Source organism: Lactuca virosa, chromosome 9 (assembly GCF_052849685.1).
Source record: "Lactuca virosa cultivar CGN04683 chromosome 9, Lactuca_virosa_CGN04683_v6, whole genome shotgun sequence".
In the NCBI taxonomy this organism is placed as follows: Eukaryota; Viridiplantae; Streptophyta; class Magnoliopsida; order Asterales; family Asteraceae; genus Lactuca; species Lactuca virosa.
In genome coordinates this window covers 63,809,160-63,824,338 of record NC_136434.1, presented here as the reverse complement: position 1 = coordinate 63,824,338, position 15,179 = coordinate 63,809,160, and the positions used below count along the sequence as shown (strand labels likewise).

General features: G+C 33.4%; 1 protein-coding gene across 1 annotated transcript; it reads right to left on the bottom strand.

Moving 5' to 3' along the window:
• Positions 1 to 722: 722 nt before the first annotated feature.
• On the bottom strand, positions 723 to 5,639 carry LOC145138218 (cationic amino acid transporter 6, chloroplastic-like). The gene is made up of 5 exons (XM_079072333.1): positions 5,207 to 5,639; positions 4,895 to 5,117; positions 4,447 to 4,795; positions 3,269 to 3,503; positions 723 to 1,577 (listed from the first exon to the last, which is right to left on the bottom strand). Exons 1-5 carry the CDS (start codon positions 5,622 to 5,624, stop codon positions 1,003 to 1,005), a joined length of 1,800 nt encoding a protein of 599 aa, XP_078928459.1. The 5' UTR covers positions 5,625 to 5,639; the 3' UTR covers positions 723 to 1,002.
• Positions 5,640 to 15,179: the final 9,540 nt, after the last annotated feature.

The following is a 15,179-nucleotide window of genomic DNA, read 5'->3' as shown; positions in this document are numbered from 1 at the left end:
ATCGGAGTTGATTTGAATGTGATATTGACTCTCAAAATTCACTTCGTAACATATATTGGTTTAAATGGATTGTGATTTAATCAAATCAAAATACTGAAAATAAAACAAAAAAACATTATGCCATTTTCGTAAATAAAACTCCATATGCCCATGCTCACCCTCCCTGACTCTAGGAGGACACATGACAACTTTCTATTTGGTGACTTTATTTCTACTCTCCATTTTATTTCGTTGATAATTTAATACATCAAAGCTAACTTAATATAATTAAAATGATATGATTAAAAAAAATATATTATAATTAATAATGATATGATTCATAATGTATAGAAAAAACAAAAACTATAATCCAATTTGATTGGCGATGAGAAGAAAACAAAAGGTACGATCTAATACAAGTTAAGGAAAATATTTTGGAACAATAAAATTTCAGCAACATGGATCATTGTGACTGGCCAGAATTTAGAGACAAAATTTGTGATTTTGAGTGATTAAGTGATGTGGAATTAGCATGACAAACAAACAATCTTGTCCTCATCTTCATGATCAATCAAAATTATAAAAAAAAGGGGAAGTTTTGTGAAGTGAGATGAGATCTACAAATCAAGTTATGTAATCTGGATATATAAGAGTCTTTTTAGTTAAGAGTTTAATCCAAAACATGTTTTCAGAAAGTGTAATCTAGATACGAATCTTTAAATTAAAGGTTTTAAATTGAGCGATAATCAAATGAGTCCTTTAATCATTGAGCTTTTGTGAAATTAAGCCACAAAAAAGAGTTGACTTTGAGGGGTAGTCATGTTTTGACCAAAAACAATTACCTAAAAATTGTTCCTTTTTGTCATGTGAACCATCTTCAAAAGTTGATGGACTACATAACACACAATAAAGGGATCAATGCAACCCACTATACAACTTGACCAACTTTAATTCTATTCTTACCCCTCATATCTCTCTATCAACAAAATAATAATTAAAAAAAAGTAAAAAAAAAGTCAAAGGTCAACTTTGGATTTTGAGAGTTTGATCCTCTATGTCAATTGATTCCTTCACCATTTCAACATTTTTTTGACAAACAATCCCATCTTCCTCACCATCAAAGCTAGCATGGACACTATATAGAACATATACAAGCACCACAACTGCTGAAAAAAATCCAAACCGAATATAAGAAGCTGTGTCAATATTTCCCAACAGAAATATGTTGAGAAATATCGACACACATGGTATCCATGGCATAAGCGGCACCCCCCAAAAATCAGGCTTTCTTGCTTGTGGGACCATGTAACTAAACAACTGTATTAATCCAACTCCAATTATAGAACATGCACCAAGCATGAACCCTTTGGGTTTCCCGGGCGGTGCGAACCACCATAACAGGGTAAACATGATGGAAGTGAATGAAAAGCTTAACAAGAACGACAGTGTGGGCCATGGGACTGTGGTCCCCAGTGAGACGTATCGTCTGTAAATGACTGCGTTTGAGACCATTAAGAAGACAAAAAGTGTTCCGATGGAGACAAGGTTGAGGAGGACGTGTAGCTCGGTGAATAGTGCTATCGCCGCAGTCAAAATCCCTAAAAGTCAAAATACATATTATTTAGTCAAAAAAAATTCTAGAAATTTATTTAAAAAGGAATCAAGGATTATCTAAACATATAGGAAGACAAACAAAATCTTAAAATTCACAAAAGATTTAGAACAAGTACATCAAAAAGTTGTCCAAGGAAAGTTAATTAGTTAAGGGAAGAGTAAAAGTCAAAATTTTGAAGACATTAAAAGAATGGATCTAATTTAGTGGTTGTAAAAGAAGGAATTCACAAGACCCACATGATGGAGATATGATAAGATAGGATTTGGGGATCACATAGATTTTCAAAGAAAATACTACCAAACTTTAGAACATGATTCTTGAGTGAAAGTCTTCATGAGACTAGTTTTGAGAGCATATGCTTTAGTAACTAATTATGTATCGAGTATTCTTCCAATTAATATTACATTTCTTTTTCAAGATTCTTATACCCATTTGCATTTTAGTTAATAGAAATAACATAGATTGTTACCAATCATATACAAAAATCATAATCTTTAATGTTTGATTATCTATAACATCACAAAAGTATCATTGATGCGTATCGCATGTGACTTCTTGAATATTTTATTAAGATAATGAGTCTTAAATGTTAATACTTTTATATTATGTGATTTAAACAAGATTGAGTGTATTATAAATCACACTTGTTGTCTATTGCTTGGTGTATTATCTGGCTATGTTTAACTATATCTCAAGAACATATAATAATAGGATTTCTTTATTAGAGTATAAATGTACAATGATAGTACTCTTAATGTACTAAGTATACTATATATTTTAATTAAATGGGATATAAATTTGAAAAATGCATAAATTTCTCTTATATATAACCACTTTATATATGTAAGACAATTATAGAATATATTATAGAGATTGGATCACAGAATTCCAAAGCATTTTATTTTATATTCCATATACTTCATAAAACTTGATATGAACAAGACCATATGCTCCCCAACCAAAACGGTTCATATGGGACCAAGTTCCCACACGGCCTAACTTTCTAAAAATATTATTTTATTGTATATTTTTTTTATATAAAATATATTATTATCATATTCGTAGTTTAAAGTGATACCTTCTTAAACAATTAAGACAATTTGATACTTCTAAACAACGATTTCTTTATGTAAAGAATGAAAAACTCACTTTTCGTTGTGCACTTGATTAAGCCCGAAGTGTCGAAAGATATATTACGTTTTAACATATTTCTTTTCTAATTTGCAAAGTAAACTACTTTTTTGAACAGAATAGGGCAAGCATCCTTTCAATTCTTTATTTTCACAACAAAAAGATACTTTCTTTAAAATAACTAATAAAATCGATTATATGTGATTGGAAAAAAAGATACTTTTAACATCTTTATATGATATCATCATATCTAATTTATTAAAGGAATAGTCTCAATTATAGTCCACAATTATTTTGAATTTATCCAAAAAGCTAACATTTTACATTTTAATATTTGTAAAGGTAAAACATACTACAACTTTCATAGTTGGTTACCTCTACAAATACTAAAATCCATAAAATGATCTTTTTATTTATTTATTTTTTTATTCGTCGGCTTAATACAACTTCTAAACGAAGTAAAAGCCATATTAATTCTTTTTTTTTTTTTTTAAAAAAAAGTAATGACATTGTTCATTGTTGTAATTTGGGTAAAAAGGTTACCTAAAAATACCGAAGCGTTGACTGGCGTTGACGTTTTAGAATGAACCTTAGCAAACCAAATTGGGACCACACCAGACCTTCCTATGACACAAATGTAACGAGCTTGGCCCAACATTGCAACCAACAACGATGTTAGTATCCCAAAACTGGCCCCAACTCCAATAACATTGGAAACCCAGTTAAATCCGTTTGAATTTCCCATAAATGCCCCTGTGAATGGTGATTCTGGATTTATCTGTAAAAAGTAAAGAAATTTCAGTTACTTAATGAAAATGGGAAGAAAGATTTTGATAGAGCATAATAAAAGTACACTTATCAAAGGTACCATTGTTATTGCAAAATGTACTAGTCGAGAAGTCAAACAGACCAGGAAACAGAAATTAGTTGACATGAGACAAGTGTACTTTTTGGCAACCACTTGAGACAAAAGTCCTTTTCAAAAAACATTTTTGGAAAGGGCCTTATCTACAAAATATTTGCAAAAATATGTTAATAATTCACTTAGCTTTTAACTAAGTTATTTGCTTTAATGAAAATAAAAAATGCATATAGATTTTATAAAGTTATGGCTAATATGTAAGTAAATGTGTAGAATACAAAGTAAATATGAAATTTACATTTATTTTTTTTAACAAATTTACTTGTATATATGAAAAAAAAAAACTAAATTTATATATTTGCAAAGTCTTTAATTTGTATTTGTGTATTAGACAAAGAATTTATCAAAATAGATATCAAAACAAATCTCTTTGTATTTTTGTTAAAGCGAAAGAGGCAAATGTTAAAATTCAATAATTGTTATATTTATGATATTGATATGCTACTAGGTTTGATTCAAAAATAATAAATAAAGATTTACCTTGATTTGATATTCAAAATCTAAAAAGTAAAGTTTGGGTTATTAATTTCTCTTATCATAATAATAAGATGTATTCTATGATAAATCTTATACTACTTTTTTAGCAGAAGATCGTATTCTTAAAGTTGATTATCAGTTTATAGTTAAAAAAATATTTTATTACTGCAATTATGTCTGCCATGCAATGAGATAATCCAATAGAGGAAAACATCATCCACAAGAAATCCAAATCCAAGGGTATTATCGTCAAATCATGCTCAAATGAAGATTTTCACTTTAGGAAATATAATAATATATTTTAATTGAAAAGGATACATACCAGATCGTAGGGAAGGAGCATGGACATTGAAGCGGCCATCAAACAGTAGAGAATGGTAACGAGGATAACGGAGCCTGAAACCCCAATAGGGATATCGGTAATCGGATTTTTAACCTCCTCCGCCAGCGTCGACACGGCGTCGTATCCTATGTAGCTGACGTAAACCAGAGCAGCTCCATTGAACACCCCTGGAGCTCCGAAGGGAAAGAACCCGCTCGGATGATTCGGATCCGATGCCTCCGTGAAGTTCTTCGTGTCTCCTTTCCAAAACCCCATCATGATCACAAATATTATGAACAGAATGTGAACCGCTGTCAAAATCATGTTCAATACAGAGCTTTCTCTCGTGCTGTGATAACAATTCAAACGAACTTGAAATCAGAACAATTTGAAAATTAAAATCGATTTCATATTGTTGACATTTGATTTGAAAATTATGAAGGAGAACCTGTAACAGATTATGACAGTGAGAATTAAGATGATGAGGACGGCGATGATGTCGATCTGATTGAAACCTTTTGGAAGAGAGGAAACGGTTATTCTCCATTTCGATTCTGCAGAAACACCAATGGCTGTTCCGAGATAGGTAGTGAAACTTCTCGCTGCCGCAGCGTTTGATAAAACGTAATCCATTACCAGATTAGCTCCAACCAAAAACGCGGTAAACTCGCCTGAAACATAAAAAACGCAAATACATTCAAATCACGTGAATATGAGTTTGGTGTTCTTCTACCTAAGAGCTAAATGAGAGAGAACAAACCAAAAGTGACGCGGATGTAGCTGAATGCACCGCCGGCAACCGGCATGTGAACGGCGAACTCGGTGTAACAGAAGGCGGAGAGCAGTGCGCAGAGGCCTGCAATGGCGTACGATAATATAACGGCGGGACCAGCCTTGTCGTGGCTAGCGGTACCACTAGTGACAAAAACTCCGGCGCCTACCATACCTCCAATGCCGAAGCAGATGAGATCGTACCAACGGAGGTTCTTCCGCATATCAGCACCAGATCGGGAGCGGATTCGGCTGGTTTCCTCGAAGGTGGTGGAGACACATCCAGCGCGGCGGATGAAGCGGCGAGGGACGTCGGAAAGAGCATGGAAGTAGGAGTTAAAGCTCGAGAAAGAGGAACCATGGCTGTCCATCACCTTTTTCACACACTCTCTGTGTGTGTAATTCATGGCGAAGAAAGGGGATTTTATAGGGACAACACAACAGTGGATTGTGCCATTTGACGGAAAAGCAAACGGCTGATGAACTTTTCATTTGGGGTCCCTATAAAATCAACTTCTGTCAAATGGGTCCCAATGTTTTTGTTTTAGATAAGCATTACACTTTTTTCATCATTTCTAAAAGGTTCACCTTTATCATATGTTGATATTATGATATATACACTCCACTAGTATTCTCTTCATGGAATCAACCAAGAAACTAATTGTGACTTGTGATTTGACATATACTGAAAGAATTTATAGGTCAATTGTAAATAAAAGTATTCAAAATTAATTTAATTCTTGTTGTTAGAGTGAAAACATCTTGTAAATATATTCTTTCTTTCTTGATAAGTCTATTACATGAAAAATGAAAACGTCTTTTCATTTCCTAATAAGGAAAAAATCATTATTTGTGGATGGAACTATGTTAATATATAGTCAAAGTCTTGCTATGGAAGCTAAGAGCCTAAGACCCTTGTTTGCTTGATTCCTGAAAAGAAGTCATTGGTGTAGATAGCAAGGAGATTTACAAGTGAAAAGAAAGCAAAAACTTTCTATAAAAAGGATCGGATGCAATGACACTTTAATGTTCAAAATTATATGTGCTCTACATTTAAGTCAGTGGCAAATTCGGAAATTTCACCTGGTTGAACAAATTATAAAGTTGTTTCTCTACACTTTCAGATTTTTTTTATAAGTTTTCCATGTTCATAGTCGACTTTGCATGTAGATCTATTAGCGTATCGTTTTTTTTAATGGACTTAATTAGTTAGAACTTAATCTGGAAAGCTATAGATTAATTAGTAGTGCATCGTTTTTATTTAATGGATTTAATTAGTTAGAACTTAACGTGGTAAGTTATAGGTAAGTTATATTATGAGTGCTTTATTTTTAGTATAATGTCCTCAACTGAATTAATATATGAAACATGGAAATATACTTTCCTTGTTAAGGTCTAATTGTTTATATAGTTGACCTTAAATATTTTATGAACATTATTTCTATAGACAAACTAACTTTAGTAAGAAAAATACACGGTCTTAATATAGCATGTATAAGAAATAGAACAAGAATGGAGAACGTAGGTAGAATGTGCGATATCTTAGTGTCATATACATTGTCATTCAAATGAGGTATAAGGTTTTAACAGCAGAAAAAACTTCTAAAATATGAGTAATAAAATGCCAAATTGAGGCTGTTACACATAGTTTCTACGGAAAACCTAAAACTTAAATATATCATAGAAGCATATCAAGTATCCAAAGCTAAACTCCCACAATGATAAATATTGCCTTCATTTGCACCAATTTGTTTCTAATTCGGGAAATACAACAATTAAAATCACATTTGATCATTGAAGTGATGCTTATATTAAAGATGCATTATTAGATGGTTATAATGACTCTCAATTAGAGTAGGAAGATTTTTACTATTTATAATAATTATTTAAGTATTTTTAGGCTTATATGTAAGCCTATTACATAAATTATCTAGATGTTATCTTCATTCGTTCCATTACATCATTTTTTCATCCTTCTCGTTGAGAGTTTTAGATTTTTAGTCATATAACCTTCTCATTTATAGACAAGTTTCATTAATATACCAAATTAGGTATTACGGTTTCTCAATACAAGGGTTTCCACATTTATTTATGTTCTTGGTATTTTATTTGGTTATAGTTGTAATCATCATAAATATAACAAGTTTAGAAATAGATATCAAGATTCCAAAAACCTGTATACCTTCCCTATAGTTTTTATTATACGTTTCACAAAGTTTTTTCTTGGTCGATTTTTTTTTCCAAACTTTAGCATGGTCTCTTTTGAACAACTTTCTTATACCCTTCACAAGGTTTGACCTAAATTCATTTTTCCTAATCTCTCGTCATATATTACCATCTTTATAATCGATTTTATCACTTGGACGTTTCTAATTCCTAATCGGTTTTTTTATCCCACAAACTTGTTCCTATAATCGATTTGATCCAAACCCTTTTACAAGGGTATAATCAATTTTTCTTATGTTTTCTATGAAGTATGATCTTCCATCTTTGGATCATGACACCATGTTTTACTTATGGAATGATAGATGAAAGTATTGCTAGCTCAATTTCATTAGGATGATACACTAGAGGCTTTTTTAAGCAAGAGACATAACCATGAGATTTTGTTGATCGTATGTTTTTGGAGTTTCGGGACATTGTCCTTTATGTTGCTGAATTTTAGAAACTTTTTTTTTTCTGGAAAAGAGATATTTCCCAATGATGGTTTTTGCGCCAGCTTTCGAACACCGACTAATCTCCCGTTGCAAACATGAGATTATGCCTCATGCCTTGGTGTCACTATTGACAAACCTCATTTGTCACAGGAGCTGAGTAGTGTCAGAATTTGAACATGAGTCAATATGTTATCCATCATATCTTTCACATTTCTTACCGAGTCACCACAACCCAAATAGTTAATTTTTTAGAGACTTTCAACTTTGGTATTGTTGGGATTTCAAGATACTATCACTTATTCGTTGAAAAAGAATTAATGATTGTTCGATTTGTTCAAGCATTATAATACCATAAGCTATTTTGGCCGTTAGCCAACTTTTGGTCGAAAGAGTTTTATGTCGTACGATATTTGGTTTAAAGCTTTTTCTTCTTTAACTCACCTCTAATTCGGATAGAGCCTTATTTGAGAAATGTACCAGTTTAGTACATGCATGTATTCGAGAACATGTTATATACTATGATATGAAAACCATTTTGGCACGAGCGATCTGGCATTGTTACAATTTTTTAACGTATTTATAATAACCTAAAGTGTTTTAAAAGTACATGTGTTGAGTTTAAATGTCCGTGTCCAATGACATTTTAGTGATATGATTTGTCACCGTGTTTTTCCGTCTATATTGTTCGAGAGAGTTTAGCCATTAGAGGCTTTTGGAACTATAATTATTTTGACTATCTATAAAATTTTGAACTTTTTTTTTTGTTGAATATTTTTGGTTTCGTCTGAATGTGGAGTTGGTTGATAATGCTCTAAAACGTTTTTCTTGCATGACAATGTGCTGATGCAAGTGCAACTTTTTATGGAAGTGTTGCATTTGATTGTTTTTTCCTTAAAAAAAACAACTGTTGGTGCATATCTATTTATAATGTGAATTCAAAAAATATTGCATAAAGACTCCCATTTATTTAGGAATGTATTTATAAGGGTTATTTAAATATTATTACGATTCTTTGTAAGACTCTATAATAACCAACTACATGCTATTTTTCCATTTATTGCATTACATCTTTTTCTCACCCTCAATTTGACGATTTTCAGCAACATAACATTCTCTTTTATAACTGATTTCATTAATATGTCGGGTTCTACCTTGTGGTGTTTTTCCAAATGATATCCACATATATTTATGTCCTTGGTGTTTTATTTTGCTTATAATTGTGATCATGATATTTATAACAACTCCAACCATGACCATATATGAAGCTTGCCTCTAATCCACCCATCTCTATGTAAGGGATTGATTCTAAATGTTTTTCTTTTTCTTTTCTTTTTCCATTTTGCCCTCTTTTTCAATTATTTCTCCAGATTGAAAGGAAAAATTGTAATGTTTTGATCTTCAATCATATTTACCACTCGATGAACACCCTAACTATTGTTACCACAATGGTTATTCCGGCTTTATACGTTTAGTTCTATTTTTTTCTTCTCTTCTCTTTTTCATTGTGTACTTGGACAAACTTAAGTGAAAAGATTGTAAGTTTTATATTTTTTTATTATCATAAAAATACATTTTTTCTTAAATATAAAATAGTATGTATAGACATTCTCAACCGCGATACACAAATAAATACATAAATATAAAGAGTGTTATGATGACGAAAGCAAACTCCAAAATTTATAGTGAGTCAGCAACTTGACTACTCCAAAATTATATATCTTCTTCCATTCATTTCTTAACTAGCTAAGAATATCTCCTCAAAAGTTAAAACCTTATGATCATTGATGAAATATTTCTTCTTCGGTGGTAAGTTTGGCAATTTCAGACAAAGTAAAAAACAGCATTAGTATGTGTTCTTTGCAATTGAGGGTACAAATTGAATTAAAGCCATAGTCTAGGTGTAAAATATAAATATTTAATTAATCCATATTTTTCACCAAATAAAACTATCCAAGTTATGTGATGTCTTGTGAGTACACGTTTATATCGAAATGTGCACTAGTTAACATTAGCTATTTGTTGTATTATATTAAAAAAAAAACTATTGTAATAATTATTTTCTTAGGGATGACAATATATGTGTATAATACAAATTGGATAACGGATAAAAGAAATACTTTTGAAAATAAATAAATGGACTAATGGTACAAATATTATTGTAGTTGGACCTTTTTTTTTTCTTTTTTTTTTAATGATGATGATATTTTAGTTTTATCAAACAATCAATAATTTTTATTTTCATTTAGCAGTTTTAGTCGGATCTCTTGATTTTTAGGTTACATACATGTTACCAATTAATGAATGTGCTTCCCACCATCCACTATGGCACTCTAATATTAAACAACCTTTTTAAAAACTGCCATACACTCTTTTATATCGAAATGTGCACTAGTTAACATTAGCTATTTGTTGTATTATATTAAAAAAAAAACTATTGTAATAATTATTTTCTTAGGGATGACAATATATGTGTATAATACAAATTGGATAACGGATAAAAGAAATACTTTTGAAAATAAATAAATGGACTAATGGTACAAATATTATTGTAGTTGGACCTTTTTTTTTCTTTTTTTTTTAATGATGATGATATTTTAGTTTTATCAAACAATCAATAATTTTTATTTTCATTTAGCAGTTTTAGTCGGATCTCTTGATTTTTAGGTTACATACATGTTACCAATTAATGAATGTGCTTCCCACCATCCACTATGGCACTCTAATATTAAACAACCTTTTTAAAAACTGCCATACACTCTTTTTGTCATCCTTTAATTAAAACTTTCAAGATTTGAACTTAAAACGTCTTTTATGGTGCCTAACTTTACCTAGTAAACCATGGTTCATGTTATCATTTAATGATATGGCATATTTTGATGATATGAAAGCTTGTTCGAAAGTCTTATTTATACAAAGTCACCAAGGACCATATCAACCCTAATGTTCTTTTTATGCACAAAACAATGTGAAAATCGTTCGAATAATAAACATCTACATTAGTTTTTAGGGAAATTGTAACGTCTTAAAAATTACAAAGAGATTTTTAAATTTTAAAATATATTAACCAATTAAAACCTTTGGTACAAAAGCATCAAGTGACATTCATTTGATTAAAACCATACAATATCAAAGTTAGTTTACAAAACTGCAGAAACAAACATCTTCGATGCATGTGTACAGTCTCACCGATCTCTTTTCACGAACGACCTGCAAAATGTTTAATCCACAACTGTAAGCATAAAGCTTAGTGAGTTTTCCAATATACCACATATACCATCATACATACAATGCATCCACACAAGATCTCGGCTTTAGCGTTGAGTAATTAAATCTCCTATCCATATACATATATCAAGCGTAACTCCAGCCCTAGGGAGTATACAGGCTCAGCCCTGACTCCATTTCCAGGGGCTCGACCCTGGTCTTACATACAATTGTTGTGATCTAACCACAATTATTTCTACCAGCGCTGTGATCCAACCACAATCTTTCCTATCAGTGTTGTGATTCAACCATAGTCTTCCCTATTAATGTTGTGATTCAACCACCAATCTTTCCATATAATCCATAAAGTCATATATAGTTAGGGATCTGATAGACAGTCGAACAGATGACCCACCCAAGAGCGAATAATCAGACAAGAACATCACAATCATGTATTAGGCCAAGAGTTCTCAAGCTAATAAGCTATTCAACTTAAACTACATAGGACCCCAAGCCATCACTATCACATAATCATGTAACATAAACACATAGCAAAATACCAGTATGGATGTACCCTTAGCAACTAGCCTTCCCTAGTTACCATGTTGTTTATCACTTCTCAATTAAGTCCTTCACTGGCCAATCATACACAATCCTGATAACTGGCCTACCCCAGTTACCCTAATCCATCATAACTCCTAACAAAATCATACAATCAACAAACAAGACCCTACCATTCTAGCATACCAAGACAATAAGTGTCCTAATTGCCCATATATACAAAGGAGTTATCCTAGACCATAACATACTTGTGCTCTGTAACGCCCGCAGATTCGGGCTAGTCAATTTACAGACAATAAGTGTTGAAAACGACTTTTTGGTAGAAGATTATTTAGAATGAATAATCATAATAAAAGTTTTAGTGTATGTTACAAGGATTCCGTACATATAAAGAACGTCGAAATCCGAGTTATAACGAAGAAGTTATGGCCCGTCGAAGTTTTACGGCAAAACCGGCACGACACCGGGAGACGTAAATAGTGAATTTACGATAGAGGAGTTTTTAGCCTTAGTAATCTAAAAAAAGTTGTAGTATACGTTAAACCAAGAACATACAAAAAAAGAACGCCCAAATCTGACTTCGTATGAGGAAGTTATGAAATTTTCTAAGATTTGGCATAGTAGTGCACGACCCGAAACTCGAATTTTAGTTCGAGCGGTTTTTGGCCTACGCGACCTGAATGAGAGTGGAAGATCTCATTAATAGGAACTCAACGATAAAAAGACAGACGAAAACGGAGTCTGTATGAAGGAGTTACGAATTCTTCGCGGTCATTTAACAGTCTAATCTCCTCATATTGTTAAATTTAAAATCGGCCGAGAATTAGCTTATGGAGTCAAAAGGAAAGTTGTACATCTTGTTTTTACCTACTCGTGGATATAAAGAACGTCGAAAACGGAGCTCGTATGCGAAAGTTACGGGGTTTAGAAGTTGGCAGGGTGCTGCTGCAAAAGGGGTGACGTGACACAATATAGGCCACCCACGTTTTGCCACCAGAATGGTGACACCTAGCATGGACTCGAAGAGTTGGAGGCCAACTCGACGAGTTGAGCAGGAATCCAGCCTATAAATAGAGGTGACGGGTGAAACTCTTTTCTCACACCTTCAAACCCTTCTTTTTCTCTCTAGAAACTCTCTCTAATCCCCCCAAAGCCTAGGGTAACTCCCTAGCATGAGGCGGAAGCCCCGGAGCGCCCGACGGCTCTGAAAAGAAGAGCCTTCGGCTCAGAAACTTTGCTTCAGCGGAGCCCGGTTTTGCGAAAAACCCGCTGTAAGTAAGATACGCCTACCCTATCTTAAGTATAGCTTATGTTTAAATATAGTAATGTTATTAGGACCTTATAATGAGTATTTGGGCTATTATTATGAGTTATATAAGTGTCGTTATAATATCTTTTAACCACTCGCGGTACGGGGAATCTGGTTTGGAGGGCCGCTTGGGTTGCTGGATTTCAGAAGTGTTATATGCCAAAATGATCCTGCCCTCCGGTGTTCCATGTCTGGCCCCTGTCTGTACATAGTGGGTGAAGAGTATTGTTTAACACTTATATAATAGTAATAATAGCTAGACTATTAATTAGTCTCGTCGAACATTAGACTAAACTCTAGTGGTAATGATACTAGGTTCTGTCAAAGGAGTTGTTCTAAAGTAAACGAAGCGCTGTCCGAGTACCGAGTCACCACCTTATCAAGTGAGCGCATAGTTACTTTCATCTTACACATAGATATGAAGTATTTAATATAAATTACGTGCTATTAATTAGTCTCGTTGAACATTAGACTAAACTCTAGTGGTAATGATACTAGGTTCTGTCAAATGAGTTGTTCTAAAGTAAACGAAGCGTTGTCCGAGTACCGAGTCACCACCTTATCAAGTGAGTGTATAGTTACTTTCATCTTACACATAGATATGAAGTATTTAATATAAATTACGTGCTATGTGTGAATCTTACCTGTATACTTGCTATCTATGCTGGATGAACAATTTTATACATGTTTTAAATGATTTAAACTGTATATATATTTTATATCTACAAAATCTGTTGGTTAAACATGGGTAGATGAAATATGAGTCAGATGATGAGGTGAGAGGTGAAATAGACCATGAGGTGAGGGTGAGAGGTGGACGATGTGAGGAGCCTTTTACCCAAATGTTGGCTCCGTCATCTAGTAGAGTATGGATGACAACCACAGACTATTCTAGACAGTCTAGTGGAACACTAGTAGGCTCGCAACCTGTAGGTGTTGTGAACGATGTGTTCACCGGTGTACTCTAAAAACCCATTGACATCTATTGCGAGTGGACTCTCGAAAATGATACCGTCAATAAACGAGATAACCCTGGCAGCTGTGCCCGAAGGACAATACCGACAGCTGCGCCTCATAGAGAATGTCACAATTCTGGCAGCCGCGCCTAAGTGATAGAACTAGCAGATGTTCTTGACAACTGTGTCATAGGCAACGATGGACTTCGTGCCTACTCCTTAGGACAATCCTTAGGAATGAATTAACGAGGAATAGTCGATTCTTAGGGTAGATGCTTAAGAGTAAAGAAGATAATGGGGATGGGTAATTGGGTTGATTGTTTGATGTTTAAACATAATAATTATATTATTGTGGGTTGAAAACCCTATATACTCACCAGGTTTCCCAACCTGACTCACTCAAGCTTATTTGAATCACAGGTGCCGATACGAAGTTACATTACACTGAGGGACTAAGGAGATGTAGATCACTAGTGTAAATGAATGTAATGTCTGTTTATGCTTATGTTTCTGTATTGACGATGACATCCCAATGTTTTTAAAAGGAATACATTTCTTCGGAAATGCTTTGATAATATATTTATCATGTTTTTCTGGGAACAAATTCCGCACCATATTTCTTTAAAAGATACTCTGATTTTCAAAATAAAGCATAAACAAATCGGTCTTTTCTGGCCGTGAAAATGGGGATGTCACATGCTCTAACATCACCTCTATCCTATCATGCAAATGACATACAATGGGATACGTGGTATAGTGAGAAACTCACCTGATTCGCTGTAACGACCCAATTTCCAAAAGAAATTTTTCATTTTTAATTAGCCAAAACACTTTCCATAAACCATAAAATCTCAATACAACTGTTTTCAAATTCATAACCATAACAATATTATTTCAAATCATCAGAGTGTCCCATAAAAATGCCTGAGAGAGAGTGCATGCCGCACCATCAAACCTTACCTTTTCCCTGGGGCTCAGATGTACCTGAAACAAATCCACAAACTGTAAGCTAATGCTTAGTGAGTTCCCCAGAGCATACCCCACACACAATCCACATAAACACATATCGTATTAGATATAAAAGCTACATATACCACATAAGCCATGCATACAAACATATAAGGATGCTGTGGGCTCATCCCAAGGTCTTACTCCAGGATGCCATAGGCTCCTCCACATGGTCTTACACCTAAGTGTCATGCCCACCCATTGTCTTTAGCTGGAAAGCCATGGGCTCCCCCACACGGTCTTATATCCAAGTGTCATGGGCTCCTC

Bases quoted from the DNA above. Each gene is read 5' to 3' on its own strand.
- LOC145138218 (XM_079072333.1), bottom strand. From the start codon at position 5,624: ATGAATTACACACACAGAGAGTGTGTGAAAAAGGTGATGGACAGCCAT. The intron at 5,118-5,206 runs GTTTGTTCTCTC...TTTATGTTTCAG, and splicing joins CTACATCCGCGTCACTTTTG to GCGAGTTTACCGCGTTTTTG. The intron at 1,578-3,268 runs GTAACCTTTTTA...TTTGACTTTTAG, and splicing joins CAACGCTTCGGTATTTTTAG to GGATTTTGACTGCGGCGATA.